At 43.6% G+C, this 20,553-nt stretch overlaps 1 protein-coding gene across 2 annotated transcripts in view; it reads right to left on the reverse strand.

Annotated features, from left to right (window-relative positions):
• Positions 1-20,553, reverse strand: part of TCP11L1 (t-complex 11 like 1) — a 73,976-nt gene that overhangs the window by 4,672 nt on the left and 48,751 nt on the right. For both annotated transcript variants that reach the window (XM_056526607.1, XM_056526606.1), the window contains exons 6-9: positions 15,985-16,121; positions 14,389-14,552; positions 10,639-10,820; positions 4,380-4,552 (exon numbers count right to left, since the gene is read on the reverse strand). In XM_056526607.1, coding sequence (XP_056382582.1) covers positions 4,380-4,552; positions 10,639-10,820; positions 14,389-14,552; positions 15,985-16,121 — 656 coding nt within the window. The remainder of the gene's footprint in view (positions 1-4,379; positions 4,553-10,638; positions 10,821-14,388; positions 14,553-15,984; positions 16,122-20,553) is intronic.

Below are 20,553 nucleotides of genomic sequence, written 5' to 3' on the forward strand. Positions count from 1 at the left end.
CGTCCCCGGCGTCGTTGCTATGCGCTGAACGGCGCGGCGCATGACGTCAGAGCGCCGCGCCGTGCATAGCAACGACGCTGGGGATGCACAACGGAGGCCTGAAGCAGCGCGGACCCGACTCAGGTAATTATGCCACCGGGGATGGGGGGAGGCAACGGGGCAGCGGCGCCGGCAATGGGTGCCGCTGCCCCTTCTCTCCCCCTGGCTGTCGGCGTCGCTTCTCTCCTCCTGGCTATCGGCGCCGGCACCGATAGTCAGGGGGACAGAACGGGCAGCGGCGCCGATAACCAGGGGGTGAAAAGGGCCGACAGCAGCGCTCTAGACCCCAGGAAAGGCAGGGGGAGAGAAGCGGGCAGCGACGGCCTCTCTCCCCCTGCCTTTCCTGGGGGTATATCGGGGTATACATGCGCACACACGCACCCTCATTTTATCATGGATATTTGGGTAAAAAACTTTTTTTACCCAAATATCCTTGGTAAAATGAGGGTGCGTGTTATAGGCCGGTGCGTGGTATACCCCGATAAATACGGTACATTTATCAACCCATGGAGGTCTGGATATGGAGTCACACTCAAAATCAAAGTGGAAAACCACTCTACAGGCTGATCCAACTTTAATGTAATGTTCTTAACCCCTTAAGGACTCAGCCCATTTTGGCCTTAAGGACTTTAAAGACAATAAAATTTTTACGTTTTTGTTTTTTCCTCTTCGCCTTCTAAAAATCATAACTCTTTTATATTTTCATCGCCAGACTAGTATGAGGGCTTGTTTTTTGGATGACCAGTTGTCCTTTGTAATGACATCACTCATTATATCATAAAATGTATGGCGCAACCAAAAAACACTATTTTTGTGGGGAAATTAAAAAGAAAAACGCAATTTTGCTAATTTTGGAAGGTTTCGTTTTCACGCCGTACAATTTACGGTAAAAATGACGTGTGTTCTTTATTCTGAGGGTCAATACAATTAAAATGATACCCATTACTACATACTTTTATACTATTGTTGTGCTTAAAAAAAAATCTAAAACTTTTTAACCAAATTAGTACGTTTATAATCCCTTTATTTTGATGACCTCTAACTTTTTAATTTTTCCGTATAAGCGGAGGTATGAGGGCTCATTTTTTGCGCCATGATCTGTACTTTTTTTTGATACCACATTTGCATATAAAAAACTTTGAATACATTTTTTATAATTTTATTTTAATAAAATGTATTAAAGTAGCAATTTTGGATTTTTTTTTTACGTTCACGCCATTCACCGTACGGGATCATTAACATTTTATTTTAATAGTTCGGACATTTACGCACGCGGCGATACCACATATGTCTATTAAATTTATTTTTTTACGCTTTTTGGGGGTAAAATAGGGAAAAAACGGACGTTTTACTTTTTTATTGGGGGAGGGGATTTTTCACTTTTTTTACTTTAACTTTTACATTTTTTTTTTACACTTGAATAGTGCCCATAGGGGACTATTCATAGCAATACCATGATTGCTAATACTGATCTGTTCCATGTATAGGACATAGAACAGATCAGTGTTATCGGTCATCTTCTGCTCTGGTCTGCTCGATCTCAGACCAGAGCAGGAGACGCCGGGAGCCGGACAGAGGAAGGTGAGGGGACCTCCGTGCGGCGTTCTGAATGATCGGATCCCCGCAGCAGCGCTGCGGGCGATCCGATCATTCATTGAAATCGCGTACTGCCGCAGATGCGGGGATCTGTATTGATCCCGGCATCTGAGGGGTTAATGGCGGATGCCCGCGAGATCGCTGGCGTCGGCCATTGCCGGCGGGTCCCTGGCTGCGATCAGCCGCGGTTATGCACAGGACGTAAATGTACGTCCTGGTGCGTTAAGTACCACCGCACCAGGACGTACATTTATGTCCTGCGTCCTTAAGGGGTTAAAAAAAGTCGAAATGAGTGTCAGTGTGTGTGGCCTCCACGTGCCCGTATGACCTCCCTATAATGCCTGGGCATGCTCCTGATGAGGTGGCGGATGGTCTCCTGAGGGATGTCCTCCCAGACCTGGACTAAAGCATCCACCAACTCCTGGACATTCTGTGGTGCAACGTGGCGTTGGTGGATGGAGCGAGACATGATGTCCCAGATGTGCTCAATAGGATTCAGGTCTGAGGAACGGGAGGGCCAGTCCATAGCATCAATGCCTTCCTCTTGCAGGAACTCCAGCCACATGAGGTCCAGCATTGTCTCGCATTAGGAGGAACCCAGGGCCAACTGCACCAGCAAATGGTCTCACAAGGGGTCTGAGGATCTAATCTTGGTACCTAATGGTAGTCAGGCTACCTCTGGCAAGCACATGGAGGGCTGTGCGGCCCCCCAAAGAAATGCCAACACACACTGTTACTAACCCACCGCCAAACCGGTCATGCTGGAGGATGTTGCAGGCAGCAGAACATTCTCCACGGTGTCTCCATACTCGTTCACATGTGCTCAGTGTGAACCTGCTTTCATCTGTGAAAAGCACAGGGTGCCAGTGGCAAATTTGCCAACCTTTGTGTTCTCTGGCAAATCCCAAACATCCTGGAAGGTGTTGGGCTGTAAGCACAACCCCCATCTGTGGACATCGGTCCCTCATGGAGTCTGTTTCTGACCGTTTGAGTGGAAACATGCACATTTGTGGCCTGCTGGAGGTCATTTTGCAGTGCTCTGGCAGTGCTCCTCCTTGCACAAAGGTGGAAGTAGCGATCCTGCTGCTCCACGTCTCCGGATGTACTGGCCTGTCTCCTGGTAGTGCCTCCATGCTCTGGACACTACGCTGACAGACACAGCAAACCTTCTTGCCACAACTCATGTTGATTTGCCATCCTAGATGAGCTGCACTACCTGAGCCACTTGTGTGGGTTGTAGACTCAGGCTCATGCTACCACTAGAGTGAAAGCACCGCCAGCATTCAAAAGTGACCAAAAAAATCAGCCAGGAAGCATAGGAACTGAGAAGTGGTCTATGGTCACCACCTGCAGAACCACTCCTTTATTGCTAATGGGTCTTGCTAATTGCTTATAATTTCCACCTGTTGTCTGTTTCATTTGCACAACAGCATGTGAAATTCATTGTCAAGCAGTGGGGCTTTCCTGAGTGGACAGTGTGATTTCACAGTAGTGTGATTGACTTGGAGTTACATTGTGTTGTTTAAGTGTTCCCTTTATTTTTTTTTGAGCAGTGTACAATGGTGGAAGTTGTTTTGCAACAACTAGAGGCACACTGTTTGGAAAACACTTGCATCAATGTGTTACTGTCATGAGAAAAAACCTTTTTTAAATTTAAAACATCCTTAAAAAAAAACGAAGCATTTTCCTAATTCTACTCTGTTTCTTTAATTTTGCAATCAAACCCTGGTATTCAAGCTTTTTGGTCCTAACAACAAGATATTTTGACCCTGGGAGTGTGGTTATCTGCTGGGCTTCAGTGCAGTGTAAAATCCAGCTTTCACCATTGTGAGCTGAACCTATGAGGGCCAGACAGCTTGCAGTCTTTTCAAAAGAGGAGCATTTCCATGCACACTGACAAGCTATAAAAAGGTGCTAAATTATTTATATGCATATTATTTCTCATTGGTCATTTTATTAACTTATTTTTTGTGTATTTGCACCATATAATTTCCACATGGCTGCTTCATAGTAAAAAACAAAACAAAAAAAAAAAAAAAAAAAAAAAAAAACATGCACTTTGGGCACAAAGCTTTGCAAATGTAAAAATTAAAATTTTTGGCCTAAAATGCAGGTTTTCTTGTGTACTTGCAACACAATAGATTCCACATTGGCTGCATTAGAGTTATAAAAAGCATGCACTTTAGGCACAAAGCTTTGCAAATGTAAAAATGTTAGTGCAGACCTTATGATGAGGGAAGGGGGGAGGAAAGGAGCTCCTGAAGAAACGTACCCAGCCTTCAGGAAAAGTGCAAGCAGAGTGATCTAAGTAATACATAGCTCACAAGGTATTTTACATATAAAAACATGCTTATTATTTTCCATACAGGTCTTAGGGCACATTACTACACTTACCTGAGCATTTAAAAAAAAAAAATTCTCACTAAAGACAGTGACACTTGATGATGAGCTACAATACCAGACACAGCCAATGGAGCTGTTTGTAGAAAAAAAAAAAAAGCGGTATGTGTTTCTAAAAGCATTCACCTCTTTTTAGTCCCTACGACTATGTTTAGTCAGAATGTCCCTAAACATTCCACATATTTTTGCATACATAAAATATCTTGGAACAAATACCTTGTATAAATATACCTTCAGACTTATCCTTCTTGCTACAGGAAGTGTGTCAGGACATAAAGCACTCTAACATGATTAATTAGGTTCCTCCTTCATGGGGTCAATGATAAAAGCAAACATACAGTTACCTATTAATCTGTAAATCTGGTTGGATGGAGAAGACGCTGTCTGGATCTGTCCTTTAAGAGATTCCTCTCTCTCCATGGAGAAAGGGGTTGCTCCATGCTGACTGAGGTAGCTGCTCAGTTCTACGCAGACCTTCTCAGCCACTGTGGCCAGAGCCTCCTCTGTATTGACGGACCTAGACGACAGGTAGAAGGAACTCAATTATTAACTAATGTATAAATGGATTCTCTTACATTGCATAAAAAAAAAAAAAAACTCATAAGCAAACATCTTTTTAGAAAATAGATGATTTCTGACAGTTGCATTATTCCTTGCTTGAGTTGATCCATGCAGGCAGAAGTATATTATGTCCTTGAATTGAATTCATTGATCAGTTGGTTTCCCCCTGAACCTTCACATTAAACCATAGACATTAAAAGGAGTACTCCTGTGGAAAACTTTTTTTTTTTTTTAAATCAACTGGTGCCAGAAAGTTAAACAGATTTGTAAATTACTTCTATTAAAAAAATCTTAATACTTCCAGTACCTTTTAGGGGCTGTATACTACAGAGGAAATTATTTTCTTTGAATTTCCTTTCTGTCTGACCACAGTGCTCTCTGCTGACACCTCTGTCCATTTTGGAATTGTCCAGAGTACAAGCAAATCCCCATAGCAAACATATTCTTTTCTGGACAGTTCCTGACATGGACAGAGGTGTCAGCAGAGAGCACTGTGGTGAGACAGAAAGGAAATTCAAAAAGAAAAAACTTCCTCTGTAGTATACAGCAGCTGATAAGTACTGGAAGGATTAAGATTTTTAAATAGAAGTAATTTACAAATCTTTTTAACTTTTTGGCACCAGTTTATTGAAAATAACATGTTTTCCAGCGGAGTACCCCTTTAAAAAGGACAAATACCGTAAAAGGGTACTCCGCCCCAAGAAATCATATCCCGGGTGGGGTCGCCACTGGGACACCCCACGATCTCCTGCAAGGCACCATAGTCAACCGATGCACGGAGCGAACTCTGCTCCGTGCTGGATGACGGGCGACCACAGCCGTCACGCCCCCTCCACTCATGTTTATGGGAGAAGGTGTGATGGCTATGTATACACTGAAGGATCAAGAATCCAATCCAAAAGTTTAGGTCTCCACAATGAAATAATATAAAAATTTAACATCAGGAACCCTTCAGTATACCAATTTAAAGCGTAACTTAAAAAAAAATGCACATAGAAACATATTTCTCTGTCGCTCTTCATTGGGGGCACCTTACTGATGGGTATATGCTCTTGCCACTAGGAGGCGCTGACACTAGGAAAAAAAGTCGGCTCCTCCCTGGCAGGATATACCCGCCCACCTGCAGTGAGGTATTCAGTTTTAGCTAGTGTCAGAAGGAGCTCCCCAGACCTGGTCTTTTTTTTATTATTTTCTAGTAAGGGCTGTTTAGTCAGGTTCCAGGGACTTTCTCAGCAACGGCAGCATCACTCTGTTCCCCATTCTAAGGTTGCAATGTTGGTCTGCTAGAGGCATACATCCCTTTCTGCTGATCATTTGGATGTCTGCAGTTTCTTTCGTGTTGGCAGTCTTGGTACTATCCCACTACTATCGTTAGGTACCCATGTCTGTGTCTCTACATATGCTAAGACCGCTCTGTAGGTGTAGAGCCCACCTTTCCTTTTGTTCAGTGGGGTTAGCCTCGGGGCTTCCTGTGATTTTGTTTCCGCAGTTCTGCAGCGGTTGAGCACTTCTGTTCTGGCATGGGGCCTGCTGGGGAGACAGTCAGTTCAGCCCCTCATTATGCCTCCAGGTGTTTTTCCGGGGTTTTCTGTCTGGGGTGGCTCGGGCACCTACTCGGTTGCCTTCGTCACGGTCTGGAATGGTTCTCAACACGTCTTGTATTTTTTTTGCCCAGCTCCACTCTACAGGATTCTGATCCCTCTGGGGACACAAGGTGGCTCCTCGAGACAGCGATTGGTTGCCGCTGGGGCTCCGTCCACCCAGTACTTGTCCATGGCTGTGGGACAGAATTTCCCTACTCCTACTGTGCCTGCCGCTCTTTGCCAATCCCCTTTCCACAGGGGATGCGGGGATCATGGGTCTGTATTTGAGTTTTCTTTTCAACCACCCTTGTTTTCCCTCCTCTAGAGGAACTATCTTGTTGCCATCTCGCTGTTCCCACTATATAGGTGGGGTATCTGGCGGGGCCCTAGTTTTTTGCTGAGAGCATTCTACAAAGCCTTTTTTTCTGTCTAGGCTTGTGTGCTTACTGTCCACTTTGCAGCCTGGCTCTCTTTCTGCTTTTTGGTTATCTAAGTTGCTCACGCCACCCTGGCTCTCTCCTCTGTTGGAGGAGTTTGTGCAATCTCCCTGGAAGGGTGTGTTCTTCCTTTCCTTTTTGTCTGTCAGTTGTCCTGCACTGACACCAAAGTCTACTGGAGTAATCCTTCCTGTGCCCAGACCCTGGGAGTCCCAGCTGGGTTCTCATTCGTTTCCCCCTCCGTTCTCGTTCTGGTGGGTTGTTTCTTCAGAGTGGTCTGGTCGGACCACTGGGGTCTACAACTGGTTGGTCTTCTTGGCTTGGACTCTGTCCTAGGATGCTGTGGCGTGCCTTCTTTTCAGACTGCTCTTCTGGTTCTTTGGGCCTTTGTGATGGTTCAGGTCTTGGGCATGTGTAGTGAACCGGCCCAGACTCCTCCACGATCCCATTAGGCGGGGCGTTTTTTTTTCTATACTGCACTCCTTCACTTCTTCATGTTCTTACATGGAAATTTGTCGTCAGGAGAGTTTTCGCGGACGTCTGTTTTCCTTGCTCTTCAGGGATTCATCTTCCAGGTGACTGACATCCCCAGTTTACTTGTCGGTTTCTCCAGTATCCAGGAAGCCACCCCTTTTCTGGGTGCTCTGCTCCTTTCTTCCTTCTGGGTTCATGTCCTCCCGAGTTGGAGGGCGTTCAGGTCAACCGCCTTACTCCGGTAAGGCTATTGTCACCTTCTGGGTGCTCATGGTGGGCCCCTGGGACAAGGTTTTTTTTTTGTTTTTTGGGGTCCGCAGCTGTTCAGGTGTTTGTTCTCTTGCACCAGACCTCTCCAGAGCAGAATTCCATCTTTCTTTTTTTCCTGTGGTTTTTGGTCTCCACCTCCTGTGCTCATCTTCTGCTCAGGCGTACCCTGATCTCCCTGCAGAGGTTCCTGGGAGTTGTTTCTTCTCTGCTTCTGGGATGGTTTCGGACCATCTGGCTTCCTGGTCAACCTTTTCTTGTCTCTCTCTATGACCCGGGTGTCTTGGGTCTCTACAGAGGACGGCCTCTTCCTTGGCATCCAATCCATCTCCATGGACAGGGGATTTTCCAGGAGCTCAATTTCTGGGCCTAGCGTGTCTCCGCCCAGGGGGCTCGTCCGCAGGCCTTGTGGACACGTGAGTTCAGTCTCTGGACTGATTCCTTTTCTCTGGTGGTTGTTTTTCCCCACCCTAGGGGACTGCTTTGGTACATCCCATCAGTAAGGTGTCCCCCAATGAAAAGCGATAGAGAAAAGGAGATTTTTTTTGTACTCACCATAAAATCTCTTTCTCGTAACCTTCATTAGGGGACACCGCACCCACCCATTTCTTCATCTTTTTTCCGGTCTCTTTTTTTCCATTTCTTGTTTTTTTTTTCCGGGATTCCCTTCTAGGGTCCTTCGGACATATTTCTTTATTGGCTTCTCCTACTGCTTTGTGACAAAACTGATTACCTCACTGCAGGTGGGCGGGTATATCCTGCTAGGGAGGAGACAACTTTTTTTTCCTAGTGTCAGCTCCTCCTAGTACAAAAAAATATCTCCTTATTACAAACGGGTTGCCACCATTACCACAATTTAAGTGCAGAGGACCGTTCAGATCACTTTCTCTAATGCCAACGTATAATAATCCTCAATTGCTAGCACAATTCTCAGTCACATGCACTATAGGTCAGTGCCAGTCCACACACTCAACATAAATTTGCAAATACAGGTAAATGGCAATTCTTATCTTCACAGTCTTAGGTGTGTTTGCACAAAGTAACAGTATTGTAGGCAATTTTCTTCAGTAGATATTCATTGTATTATATCATTTCATGGCTTGTTTCATATTGCACTAGCATCAGACTGCAGACGTTAAATGCAAAATGGATGCTGCGCCTGGTATTGCACTGTTCCCTGGTCACACAGCGTTCATATTGCACAATACATTGCACTGCTTCTTAGTCACACATAGACCTTATATTGCACTGTTCATTAGTCACACCTAGACCATTTTCATAAAACCCAGTTATGTATCCGTAGAAGGTCCTACGCGTTTCCTTTACCATCAGTTGTCAGGGACCATTATTCGTGGCGTTATCATTCCTCACTGGGACAGGATAATGGAGGGGGGGTGGCGTGATGTCACTAACATGGAAGCAACAGCATCCGGACCCCCCCAATCAGACATGTTATCCACTATCCTTTGGATAGGAGATAACATATCTAGGGATGGAGTTCCTCATTTAACTCCTTAAGGACGTAGGGCGTACCTGTACGCCCTAGGCCCGGTCCCGGTGTTTAAAACAGGGTCACGCCGTGATCCCGTATCACACCGGGTAGGTCCTGGCTGCTAATCATAGCCGGGACCCTGGGCTAACAGCGCGCGGCATCGATCGTTGTGCCGCGTGCTGTTAACCCTTCAGACGCGGCGATCAAAGTTGACCGCCGTGTCTGAAAGCGAAAGTAAACGCTTCCTGGCAGCACAGTCGGGCTGATCGGGACATCGCGCTAAAATCGCGATGTTCCGATCAGCTGGGAAGCAGGCGGAGGTCTCCTTACCTGTCTCCGCGGCGTCCGATCGTCATTGATTGCTCCAAGCCTGAGCTACAGGCTTGAGCAATCAAGCCCCTATCTCACTGATCCGTGCAAAGCTATGGCTTTGCAGGGATCAGGATAGGAGATCAGTGTGTGCAGTGTTATAGGTCCCTATGGGAGTTATAACACTGCAAAAAAAAAAAGTGAAAAAAAAAAAAGTTAAAGGTCATTTAACCTCTTCCCCAATAAAAGTTTGAATCACCCCCCTTTACCCATTAAAAAAAAAAAACTGTGTAAATAAAAATAAACTTATGTGGTATCGCCGCGTGCGGAAATGTCCGAACTATAAAAATATATTGTTCATTAAATCGCACGGTCAATGGCGTGCGCGCAAGAAAATTCCATAGTCCAAAATTGTGTATTTTTGGTCACTTTTTATATCATGAAAAAATGAATAAGTCATCAAAAAGTCCAATCAATACAAAAATGGTACTGTTAAAAACTTCAGAACACGGCACAAAAAATTAGCCCTCATACCGGCCCGTATGCAGAAAAATAAAAAAGTTATAGGGGTTAGAAGATGAGAATTTTTAACATATACATTTTCCTGCATGTAGTTATGATTTTTTTCTGAAGTACGACAAAATCAAACCTATATAAGTGGGGTATCATTTTAATTGTATGGACCTACAGAATAAAGATCAGGTGTTATTTTTACCGAAAAATGCACTGCGTAGAAACGGAAACCCCCAAAAGTTACAAAATTAAATTTTTTCTTCAATTTTGTCGCACAATGAATTTTTTTTCCATTTCGCCGTGAATTTTTGGGTGAAATGACTAATGTCACTGCAAAGTAGAATTGGTGGTGCAAGAAATAAGCCATCATATGGAATTTTCTGTGCAAAATTGAAAGCGTTATTTTTAGAAGGTGATGAGGAAAAAATTAAAATGCAAAAAAGGAAAAACCCTGTGTCCTTAAGGAATATTCCAGGAAAAAAACTTTTTTTTTTTTATCAACTGAAAGAAAGTTAAACAGATTTGTAAATTACTTCTATTAAAAAATCATAATCATTCCAATAATTATCAGCTGCTGAAGTTGAGTTCTTCTTTTCTGTTTGGCAACAGTGCTCTCTGCTGACATCTCTGCTTGTCTCGGGAACTGCACAGAGTAGAAGAGGTTTGCTATGGGGATTTGCTTCTACTCTGGACAGTTCCCGAGACAGGTGTCATCAGAGAGCACTTAGACAGAAAAGAACAACTCAGTTTTAGCAGCTCATAAGTACTGAAAGGATTAAGATTTTTTAATAGAAGTATTTTACAAATCTGTTTAACTTTTTGGAGCCAGTTGATATATATAAAAAAAGTTTTTTTTCTGGATAACCCCTTTAAGCAAAGGCCCAAAGCTGGGTTACAGCATACAGGATCTGCACTGAGGGAAGTTTCTTCTAATCTCCTAATGCAATAATTTTTTCAATGTACTTACAGGGTTCCCACCCCCTCCAACAATAGTTTAAGAAGACTCTTCATTCTGTCCATAAAAGCAGTGTGACTGGTGATGCCAGGGGAAGCTGAATTCTGTATTATCAGGAGTAAAGTGCCTAGTAATGTGAGCTGCGACACTTCCAGCTTCATCTCTTGAAAGCGTATCTGGTCCATTACCAGAGTCTGGAGTAAACAAAGAAAGTGCACAAATATCAATAATAGTGTGAAAACAAATTTTTTTTTTTTTTTTTAGAATGAAAGAAGTTTTCCCCCCAAATATTCACTTAAAAGAAGTACTTCAGTGGAAAACTTTTTTTTTTTTTTAATTAACTGGTGCCAGAAAGTTAAACAGATTTGTAAATGACTTCTATTAAAAAATCTTTACCCTTCCAGTACTTATTAGCAGCTGTATGCTACAGAGGAAATTCTTTTCTTTTTTAATTAATTTTTTGTCTTGTCCACAGAGCTCTCTGCTGACACCTCTGTCCATGTCAGGAACTGTCCAGAGCAGCATAGGTTTGCTATGGGGTTTTTCTCCTGCTCTGGACAGTTCCTGATACGGGCATTAGGCATCAGCAGAGAGCACTGTGGACAAGACAAAAAAGAAATTCAAAAATAAATTAATTTCCTCTGTAGCATACAGCTGCTAATAAGTACTGGAAGGGTAAAGATTTTAATAGAAGTCATTTACGAATCTGTTTAACTTTCTGGCAACAGTTGATTTAAAAGAAAAAAAAAAAAATAAAGTTTTCCACCAGGGTACATCTGCAAAATTTCTTATTCTTTCATTATGCCCGGACTACCACAACATAAAAAAAAATAAATAAACCTTAAAGCGCAACTGTCATGAGATTTTAGCCCTACAGACTACTACTATGTTGTTACAGATGTCCATAACATAAGTGTAACCATACCTTTTATCGCTTTTATAACTTTATAACTACATTTGTCGAGCGGTCTGGCACAGTCAGATAGGCGTGGCTTGGGGTTCGCAAAGCCCCGCAGCTGCTACGCCTATCCTCTTCTTTCAGCACTGGGATCGCTGTGTAGTAAGACGCAGCGCATGCACCCCTCCCTTCCTCTAGTACTGCACCTGTACAGTGAGCGCATAAGCAGGGGGAGCGTACTCCCGCTCTGTCAATGCAGGGCGGTGGCGCGCGGACATCAGGAGGGGCGCATGCGCTGTGTCTTACTACACAGCGATCCCATCGCTGGAAGGAGAGGATAGGAGTGGCAGCTGCGGGGCTTTGCGAACCCCAAGCAACGCCTATCCGACTGTGCCAGACCGCTGGACAAATGTATTTTATAAGTTATAAAAGAAGGAGGAAAACCCATAAAGGTATGATTACACTTATGTTATGGACATCTGTAACAACATTGTAGTAGTCTGGGGGGCTAAAATCTCATGACAGTTGTGCTTTAACTTCTCTCCGGCTGCTCCCCCAGTGCCACAGGTATTGCTGTCCCATCCTCCAATGCAATCTTCTTCCTGCTTCTGGGGACTCGACACATCATACTACCACTCAGCTGATTGCTGCCGGTGTAATAAAATATTCTGAGATTTAATGGCAAATGTGATAGTTGACTAAGCACATTTCAGTGTTATACATAGGCTACTTGATTGGCCTTTCAGGGCGGGTGTGCGCATATCAGCCAATCAAGCAGCCTATGTGAAACACTGAAATGTGCGGAGTCAACTATCACATTTGCCATTAAATCACCGGCATCAATGTCCCGCCTCGGTCAGTGATAGGCTGAGAGGCAATGTGATGTATTATGCCCGGCCCAGATCTTTTTTTCTAGTGTCTGGGCTTTATACATCACACTGCAGGACATCTCTGTGGCAAGTAATTCACTGAGCAGCAGTATGACGTGTCGAGCCCCAGAAGCAGGAAGGGGAATAGCAGTGGAGGATGGGACAGTGATACCAGTGGGAGCAGCAGGAGGTAAGTAAATGTTTTTTTCTTTTTTTTGGCAGCCCTGGCATAAAGGAAGAATTAAAAAAATGTCATCAGAGTACCCAGTGACACTTTACGACATACAAATAAACATATGTCACGAATCAGTGGTGGTCTGACTGCTTCATCTCTCACTGATTTCAAGAAGGCAGGATCCTGTTACACCATTGTATGAAGTCAATCGCCATTAAATTGGTATTTCTTCTTTATGAAGTGATGGCATTTTGTTAGGATATACCAACTTTTAATGATTTGATGGCGGTCCTTACACGCACAGCAGAGAATAGATGGAGGTTCCAGAGATCGGACCACCACTGATTATAGACTGTAAACAAAAAACAAGTAGAAGCCGCACTCACCATCTAGGTCTTTATTATAATCCCGTCATGTTAGCGGTGGTACAGGCGGGGGAGCTGGGTGGAGGACGGGTCCCCGTCCTCCACCCAGCTCCCCCGCCTGTACCACGGCTATCATGACTGAATTATAATAAAGACCTGGATGGTGAGTGCGGCTTCTACTTGTTTTTTGTTTACCCTTCATGCTTCTTGTCTGGCTTCGCACCTCCGCTACAGTCTACACGTCAGTCTCGTCTTGTGTGTCGCTACACGTCCTAGTGGCTGCTTAGTTCCGTATGTGCCAGCAATTCTGCTTCTCTAGGCTTACTACTGATTATAAACCTGTGGCATATATCCTAATGATATCTCCTCACTATATGAGATGGGAATACATCTTTAAAGAGGTATCCAAGCTTTCTGTAAATAAAATAAAATGCTGCTGCGTACCACTAGTCCCCCGCAGCTTCTGTTGGTTCCCTCTGGTCCCCCAATCTTCTCTCATGTTCCTGCTTCCAAGACGAGCGCTCAACCACAGTGGTATCCTGTCTTAGCCAGTTATTGAATAAGCTGGTAGGTCTTGCACCGAGCTCTCGTCAAAAGATGGGGATCGGAAGGAGGAGCAGCAGCTTATTATTTTATACATAATGCTGGAATACTCATTCAGGGTGTATTCACACGTATAGTATCCTGCACATATTTGATGCTGCAGATGTGCAGGATACTGTACATCTGAATACACCCTTAAAGCAAACACCTGTCAGATCCCACAAAACATAAATTACTCAGATCCCATAAAAAATAAGTTACTCAGTAGCTAATCCTGACCATGTACATCTATTTTTATGCCTCTATCACCTATATTTATTTACATGAGCCCACAGTGTTAGAAATCCTCTCAGGGGAAGGGGGTGTGTCCCTACCTTGTGGTGGTGGGAGGTAATTGGTGTGTGGTGGAAGGGGGCGTGTCCCTCCCTTGTGGTGGTGGGAGGTAATTGGTGTGTGGTGGAAGGGGGCGTGTCCCTCCCTTGTGGTGGTGGGAGGTGATTGGTGTGTGGTGGAAGGGGGAGTGTCCCTCCCTAGTGGTGGTGGGAGGTGGCGTGTCCCTCCCTAGTGGTGGTGGGAGGTGATTGGTGTGTCTGCTCATGCAGCCTTGTCCATGTGTCCTCTCTTGTCCATAACTCATGGACAAGCCTGATGCTGCTGCAGGACTGGTTAGTGTCCCAGTAGGTATAGGGACCCCCTAGTGATGGTACTTTCAGGAGCCAATTTCTTTATTAAATATTTTAAAAAAATGTACACAACCATATTACAAAAGGTCTAATTTTCACCAGTAACAAACATATACGTTTTTGGATCTGACAGTGCCCATTTAATGTGACCGGGATATACTGGAACTGCAGAGTTAGTTGCCATTAGTGGCTGCCTCACACACCAGACTATAAGATTAATGATTCATACCTCTGGAAATAGTTTATGTTCATGGTCCCATGTGAGAAGTCTGATGTAGGCATAGTTTAATACAGAGCTGGGAGACAGAGAGCTGGAAGAAGCTGCAGCAGAGTCCTTAGCCAAAAAATCATTAGCAGATTCCTGAAGCCAATTTGTGGCCAATTCTAAAGAGTCTGGATGAAATAAAACAAAAGTTACTATATAACAATCCTCATAAAGAAGGAATACCCTAGAAATGTAAGCACTCCAGATACAAATGCTAGGTGCAGCCCTGTCCTTACTAAACAATCCCATCCCAACTAGTTGCACATCAGACAATACTGCACCAAGTTTCTATGACTGTACTGCACCTTCTTTGATACAACCTCTTTTTAAATTAAAGGGAATGTGGATATTTTTTTTATCTTACTATCTGTAATGTAAAATAAGCCTGAAATTTTGCAGTTTTCATTCTAACCACTAAGCTGAGATTTCTTGTTCTGTAGACACTTACCAGCAGTGTTCTTCCTTTCATAACTGACAGAAGTACCGTGAAAGATGACACCAGTATATAGATAAGACAATAGATGATGAACACAGCTCAGCCTACCCCCCTCTGTGGAATGACCTCTTTAAGGGTCTCTTCACACGTACAGTATTCTGTGCAGATTTGATGTGCAGGATTTTCTGCTGCAGATTTCAATTTAAACTCAATGACTGAACACAGCTTCTTATCATGTGCATCAAATCTGTGAAGAATAATGTACGTGTGAATAGACCCTAAAGGTTACAAAGCATGCCCAGAAACTTTTCCCATTCATGTTAATTAAGCAGAGTATTATGTCTATGTCAATGGAGCTTGCTTTATAGCAAATCTTTAAATACTGTTAAAAACTCGGGCAAAATGGCTGCCTAAAATAATGTACAAAAAAAATACAAAATAGAAAAGAGAAACAGAAAATAAAACAAAACATGTTTCAGTATCTGGCTCTGATCGGTAAAAAAAATAAAATCTCTGTGACAAATTAACTAAGTTTATCACCAGGGGCCTGACTTCTGAGACCTCCAGCGAGCTCTGTGGGAAAATGGGGCCAGATGATTTTGTACTATGTAGACAGGCCAGGTCTACCAGAAGAAACCAAAGCAGAAATCTAAACAGGGGACCCCCTCTATATCTCTGTATTGCCTAATAGGCATGGGGCAAGGGGTGTTTAGTACCAGTCACTTTGTAAAAAATAATTTAGTGCTTTGTAAGAAAAAAATATGAAAATCCCAAAAATATCATGAGATTCTAGAGGCCCTACCTAATTCATATTTGCTTAAACATCCTTTGAAGATGGTGTACAGAAAAACATGTTTTCTTCCAAGAACAGTGCCACATCTGTTCACAGGCTGTGTGTGGTATTGCAGCTCCATCCCACTCACTTCAAAGGAGCTGAATGGCAATACCAAACACATGGCCAGGCATTACACTGTTTCTGGAAAAAAACCGCTATGTCTTTCTAATCTTGGGCAACTCCTGTAAGAATGTATCAAGATTGTTTTTTGGCCGTGCCCACTGATAAACACATATGAATATAGCACATGAAAGCACGATAGATTAGGGTGATGGGAGGAATGACTTACTTGGTTGCTTTTCACTTAAGTCTTGGAATTTCTTTCTCTCATACTCCACAGACTGCTGCATTAACTGAGGACGAATGCTGCTGATGGCAAAGTTGGCCATATCTAGTTTCATTAGATCCAAGACAGCGAAGATTGCTCTGTGGAAGAAGAGTGACAGGCTGTCAATGAGATATCACCTACAACAGTGTGAGAGCTAGAAACATGTCACGCTGAACAACTTAGACTATCTATAAACCTACATTGAAAGAACCCTAAACACTAAATGAGGTTACGTCATGAGGACCACCACTTTCAGTCATTAGAGGAACCACTGGTCTGACAGACTAGGCACATCTATGATAACTATTAAAGGAGTACTCCGCTGGAAAACTATTATTTTTTATTTTCAAATAAACTGGTGCCAGAAAGTTAAGCAGATTTGTAAATTACTTCTATTAAAAAAATCTTAATCCTTCTAGTACTTATGCTCCAGAGGAAGTTCTTTTCTTTTTGAATTTCCTTTCTGTCTGACCACAGTGCTCTCTGCTGACACCTCTGCTATGGGGATTTTCTCCTACTCTGGACAGTTCATAAAACGGACAGTGGTGTCAGCCGAGAGCACTGTGATCAGACAGTAAGGACATTCAAAAGGAAAGGAACTTCCTGTGAAGCATACAGAAGCCTATAAGTACTAGAAGGATTAAGATGTTATTATTAAGTTATTTACAAATCTGTTTAACTTTGTCATCATCAGTTGATTTAAAAAAAAATTTTTTTCCAGTGGAGTATCCCTTTAAATGAATGCTCATTCATGAAAATGGGCATTAAGCTCCCAGGTGATCTGGAAGGAGATTGCTGCAAACTGATATAATGCAAAGTTTGACACGTCTCTGTTGAATGTAAATAGTTTTTTTAATGACAGGGACACTTTAAAGAATTCTGTCCTGGCAGGAGATTCCCTTTATCCAAGAACATATACTTTGCATAGTTCATGCAAACAAAGGAGGAGGTGTGAAAAAATTGTGTGAAAAACTTTGATGTGAAAAACAGCAGCGGTAATGAAATCTAAAACAAAAAATGTCAAGATACCCCTGACATGTGACCTCCAGTATCATGGTGTAACTCAGAAAGGCCCAAACTCATACTCAGCTCCTGTATGGGGGTGAAGGGAAGTGACAAAAATAAAGACCCCTTTTCTAATTGCCCTGACCATTACCAAGAAGGGCCTCCACCGGAGTTGTGATCTGTTAAAAACCAAAAACAGGGGGATTTGCCCTTTAGTTTTCAAAGCTACCAATAAAAGTACTTTTCCAGGGATATACTGAAGATAATCTGTCTAGTTCTTTTGGCAGAATTTCTGAACACCAGAATAAAGAAATCTATTTATTGTACCTATATGGTCCCCTTCCAAAGCAGGTTCTACTTCCAGACTACACAATTACTTTTTAAATATAAGTCTAAATGACTTTTTTTTTTAACCTTGTCCGGTCACTGCAGACTTCATTGTGCTCTCCGATGATTCTCACTGGTAAGATTGTTCTCCAGCCTTGGCCACTGTTTTGGATTTCCATGCCAAAGATTTGACATTAAACAGAAAAAAATCCTTTAATCTATAGTGATTTATGAGCATTTTGTCCTGAGAGTAAAGCATGTCTGAATGTATACACGAGTTTCCATTATAGCAGGTCTACAATAAATCCAGACTCAATCACACCCCGCGGTGATGCCAGAATGAAAACAGAGCAGAGACTTCTGTATACAGGACACCCGAGATCAGTGTCAAAACAAATGTGAGCCACCGACATGTAAAACCAGCACTGAACAGACACAAAGAGTTCTACTCTACCAGTGCAGAATAAGAAAAAATACACTTACCTTTATTTTATTAATATATACACCTGTGGTTAAAATGTACTAAAATGAGTAGGCTAAAGGATCAGCCTTTCCATATATGCATGATAGCGGAAAGCCCATTTAAATGTCTGCATGTAATGCTACACTCCCCCTGTAGTGGCCGCTGCAGGGTAAATAAGACAGCTGCATAATTGCAGAGTCTCTCAAGAAATAGACCTGCAGCTTCTATTCTATTAACCCTTAAGGAACAAGCCAATTTTCACTGTAGGACACTGCCATTTTTTGCACATCTGACCACTTTCACTTTAAACATTAATAACTCTGAGAAAAAGCCCCGCAAAATTTGTAGTGCAATTTCTCCTGAGTACGGAGATACCCCATATGTGGCCCTAAACTGTTTCCTTGAAATACGACAGGGCTCCGAAGTGAGAGAGCGCCATGCGCATTTGAGGACTAAATTAGGGATTGCATAGGGGTGGACATAGGGGTATTCTACGCCCATGATTCCCAAACAGGGTGCCTCCAGCTGTTGCTAAACTCCCTGCATACCTGGTCCAGAAATGCTGGGAGTTGTTGTTTTGCAACAGCTGGAGGCTCCGTTTTGGAAACACTGCCATTCAATACGTTTTTAATTTTATTGGGGGGGACAGTGTAAGGGGGTGTATTTGTAGTGTTTTACCCTTTATTATGTGTTAGTGTAGTGTTTTTAGGGTACGTTCGCACTGGTGTGTTACAGTGAGTTTTCCGCTAGGAGTTTGCGCTGCGGCGAAAAATTTGCCGCAGCCCAAACTTGAAGCAAGAAACTTACTGTAAACGTGCCCTTGTGAATGTACCCTGTACGTTCACATGGGGGAGCAAACCTCCAGCTGTTTCAAAACTACAACTCCCAGCATGTACTGACAGACTGTGCATTCTGGGAGTTGTAGTTTTGCAACAGCTGGAGGCACACTGGTTGGAAAACCTTCAGTTAGGTTCTGTTACCTAGCTCAGTATTTTTCAACCAGTGTGCCTCCAGCTGTTGAAAAACTACAACTCCCAGCTGGAGGTACGCAACTACAACTCCCAGCATGCCGAGACAGCTGTTTGGGCATGCTGGGATTTGCAGTTTTGCAGCATCTGGAGGGCTACAGTTTTAGAGACCACTGCAAAGTGATCTCCAAACTGTGACCCTCCAGATGTTGCAAAACTACAAATCCCAGCATGCCCGGACAGCAAACAGCTGTTTGGGCATGCTAGGAGTTTTGCAAGATCTGGAGGGATACAGTTTAGAGACCACTAGATAGTGGTCTCAAACTGTAGCCCTCCAGCTGTTGCAAAACTACATATTCCAGCATGCCCAAACAGCTGTCTGGGCATGCTGGGAGTTGTAGTTTTGCAACATCTGGAGGGCTACAGTTAGAGACAACTATCTAGTGGTCTCATACTGTACCCTCCAGATGTCGCTAGGCAACTCACCGGCTTCCGTAGGATCCAGCTGCACGACATCGCCGCCCGCCGATCTCCGTCGCTCGCAGCCTCCGGATCGGTAAGTGGATCTTCGGCGCCGGTCCCTGTCGGGTTTCTCCGTTCTGCCCCGCCCCCGATCTGCTATTGGTGGTCGCGTCTAGACCACCAATAGCAGGGATAGGAGGGGTGGCACCCCTGCCACCTCACTCCTATCCCTTTAGGGGGATTATGGGTGTCATGGACACCCACAATCCCCCTTCTATTCCGGGTCACCGGGTCACCATAGACCTGTAATGACCCGGAATCGCGCAAATCGCAAGTGTGAATTCACTTGCGATTTGCCGCGATCGCCGACATGGGGGGGTCTGATGACACCCCTGGGCCTTTGCACGGGATGCCTGCTGAATGATTTCAGCAGGCATCCCGGTCCGATCACCGCCCGGTGTGCGGTGGGGGCCGGAATTCTCCTTAAGTACCAGGGTGTCATGACGTACGCGTACATCAAGGGTCCTTAAGGGGTTAAAAGGACTTGCCTGAGATGAGACAACCCATTTATTATAATGAGAACCCCAACTCCACTGGTAAACACAAAAATATTGGTTTTACTGCAGTTACCCCCAATATTTAATTTTTTTGGCTGAGATATTGGGGGTTGTTTGGCTGATTTTGTACACTGTGTAGCAGTTGTACTTTGGTATCCCTGTGATATGTGCTCCCACAGGTAATTTCCACCCAAGTATCTGCAGTCTACCTTGGAAAACATAAGAAATGATAATACAAAATAATTGTGAGAATGATGTTGTACCCCTTTCTTGCTTAGAAAATGTGCAACTGTTTTAAAAAGGATGTGTTTAGAAACAGTGATTTCATTAAAAGGGTTATCCAACATAAGGTGACTTTAGTAATTAAGTGTCATACAGTAATGGACATGCTTACCAAGGTTCTGTGCTTGTGTTGGTGGTAAATGGCCATGTCCTGCGTCTCCCATAACACTTCCCTCCCACACATCAGTTGCTACAACCCATTGCAGCACAGCACAACCTGACAAACAAGCTGTGGATCTGTGTGATGATGAATGCACGAACATGTGCAACGGTAACATCATCAGGGGGCTGGTTTCACACAAAACAGCCTAACCCCCTTTCAGCACCTGACTTGTGATGTATTGTCTTGGGCCGCACAGCAAGCAGAGAAGGATCCAAGACAACACTCATTTTGTAGGCTTCAAAAAATGAACTTCAGGGGAAAAGAAAGACAAAGAAATTTGACACTAGCCACCAAGCATAGGTA

The sequence above is a fragment of the Hyla sarda genome, chromosome 6 (genome assembly GCF_029499605.1).
Source record: "Hyla sarda isolate aHylSar1 chromosome 6, aHylSar1.hap1, whole genome shotgun sequence".
Taxonomy (NCBI): Eukaryota; Metazoa; Chordata; class Amphibia; order Anura; family Hylidae; genus Hyla; species Hyla sarda.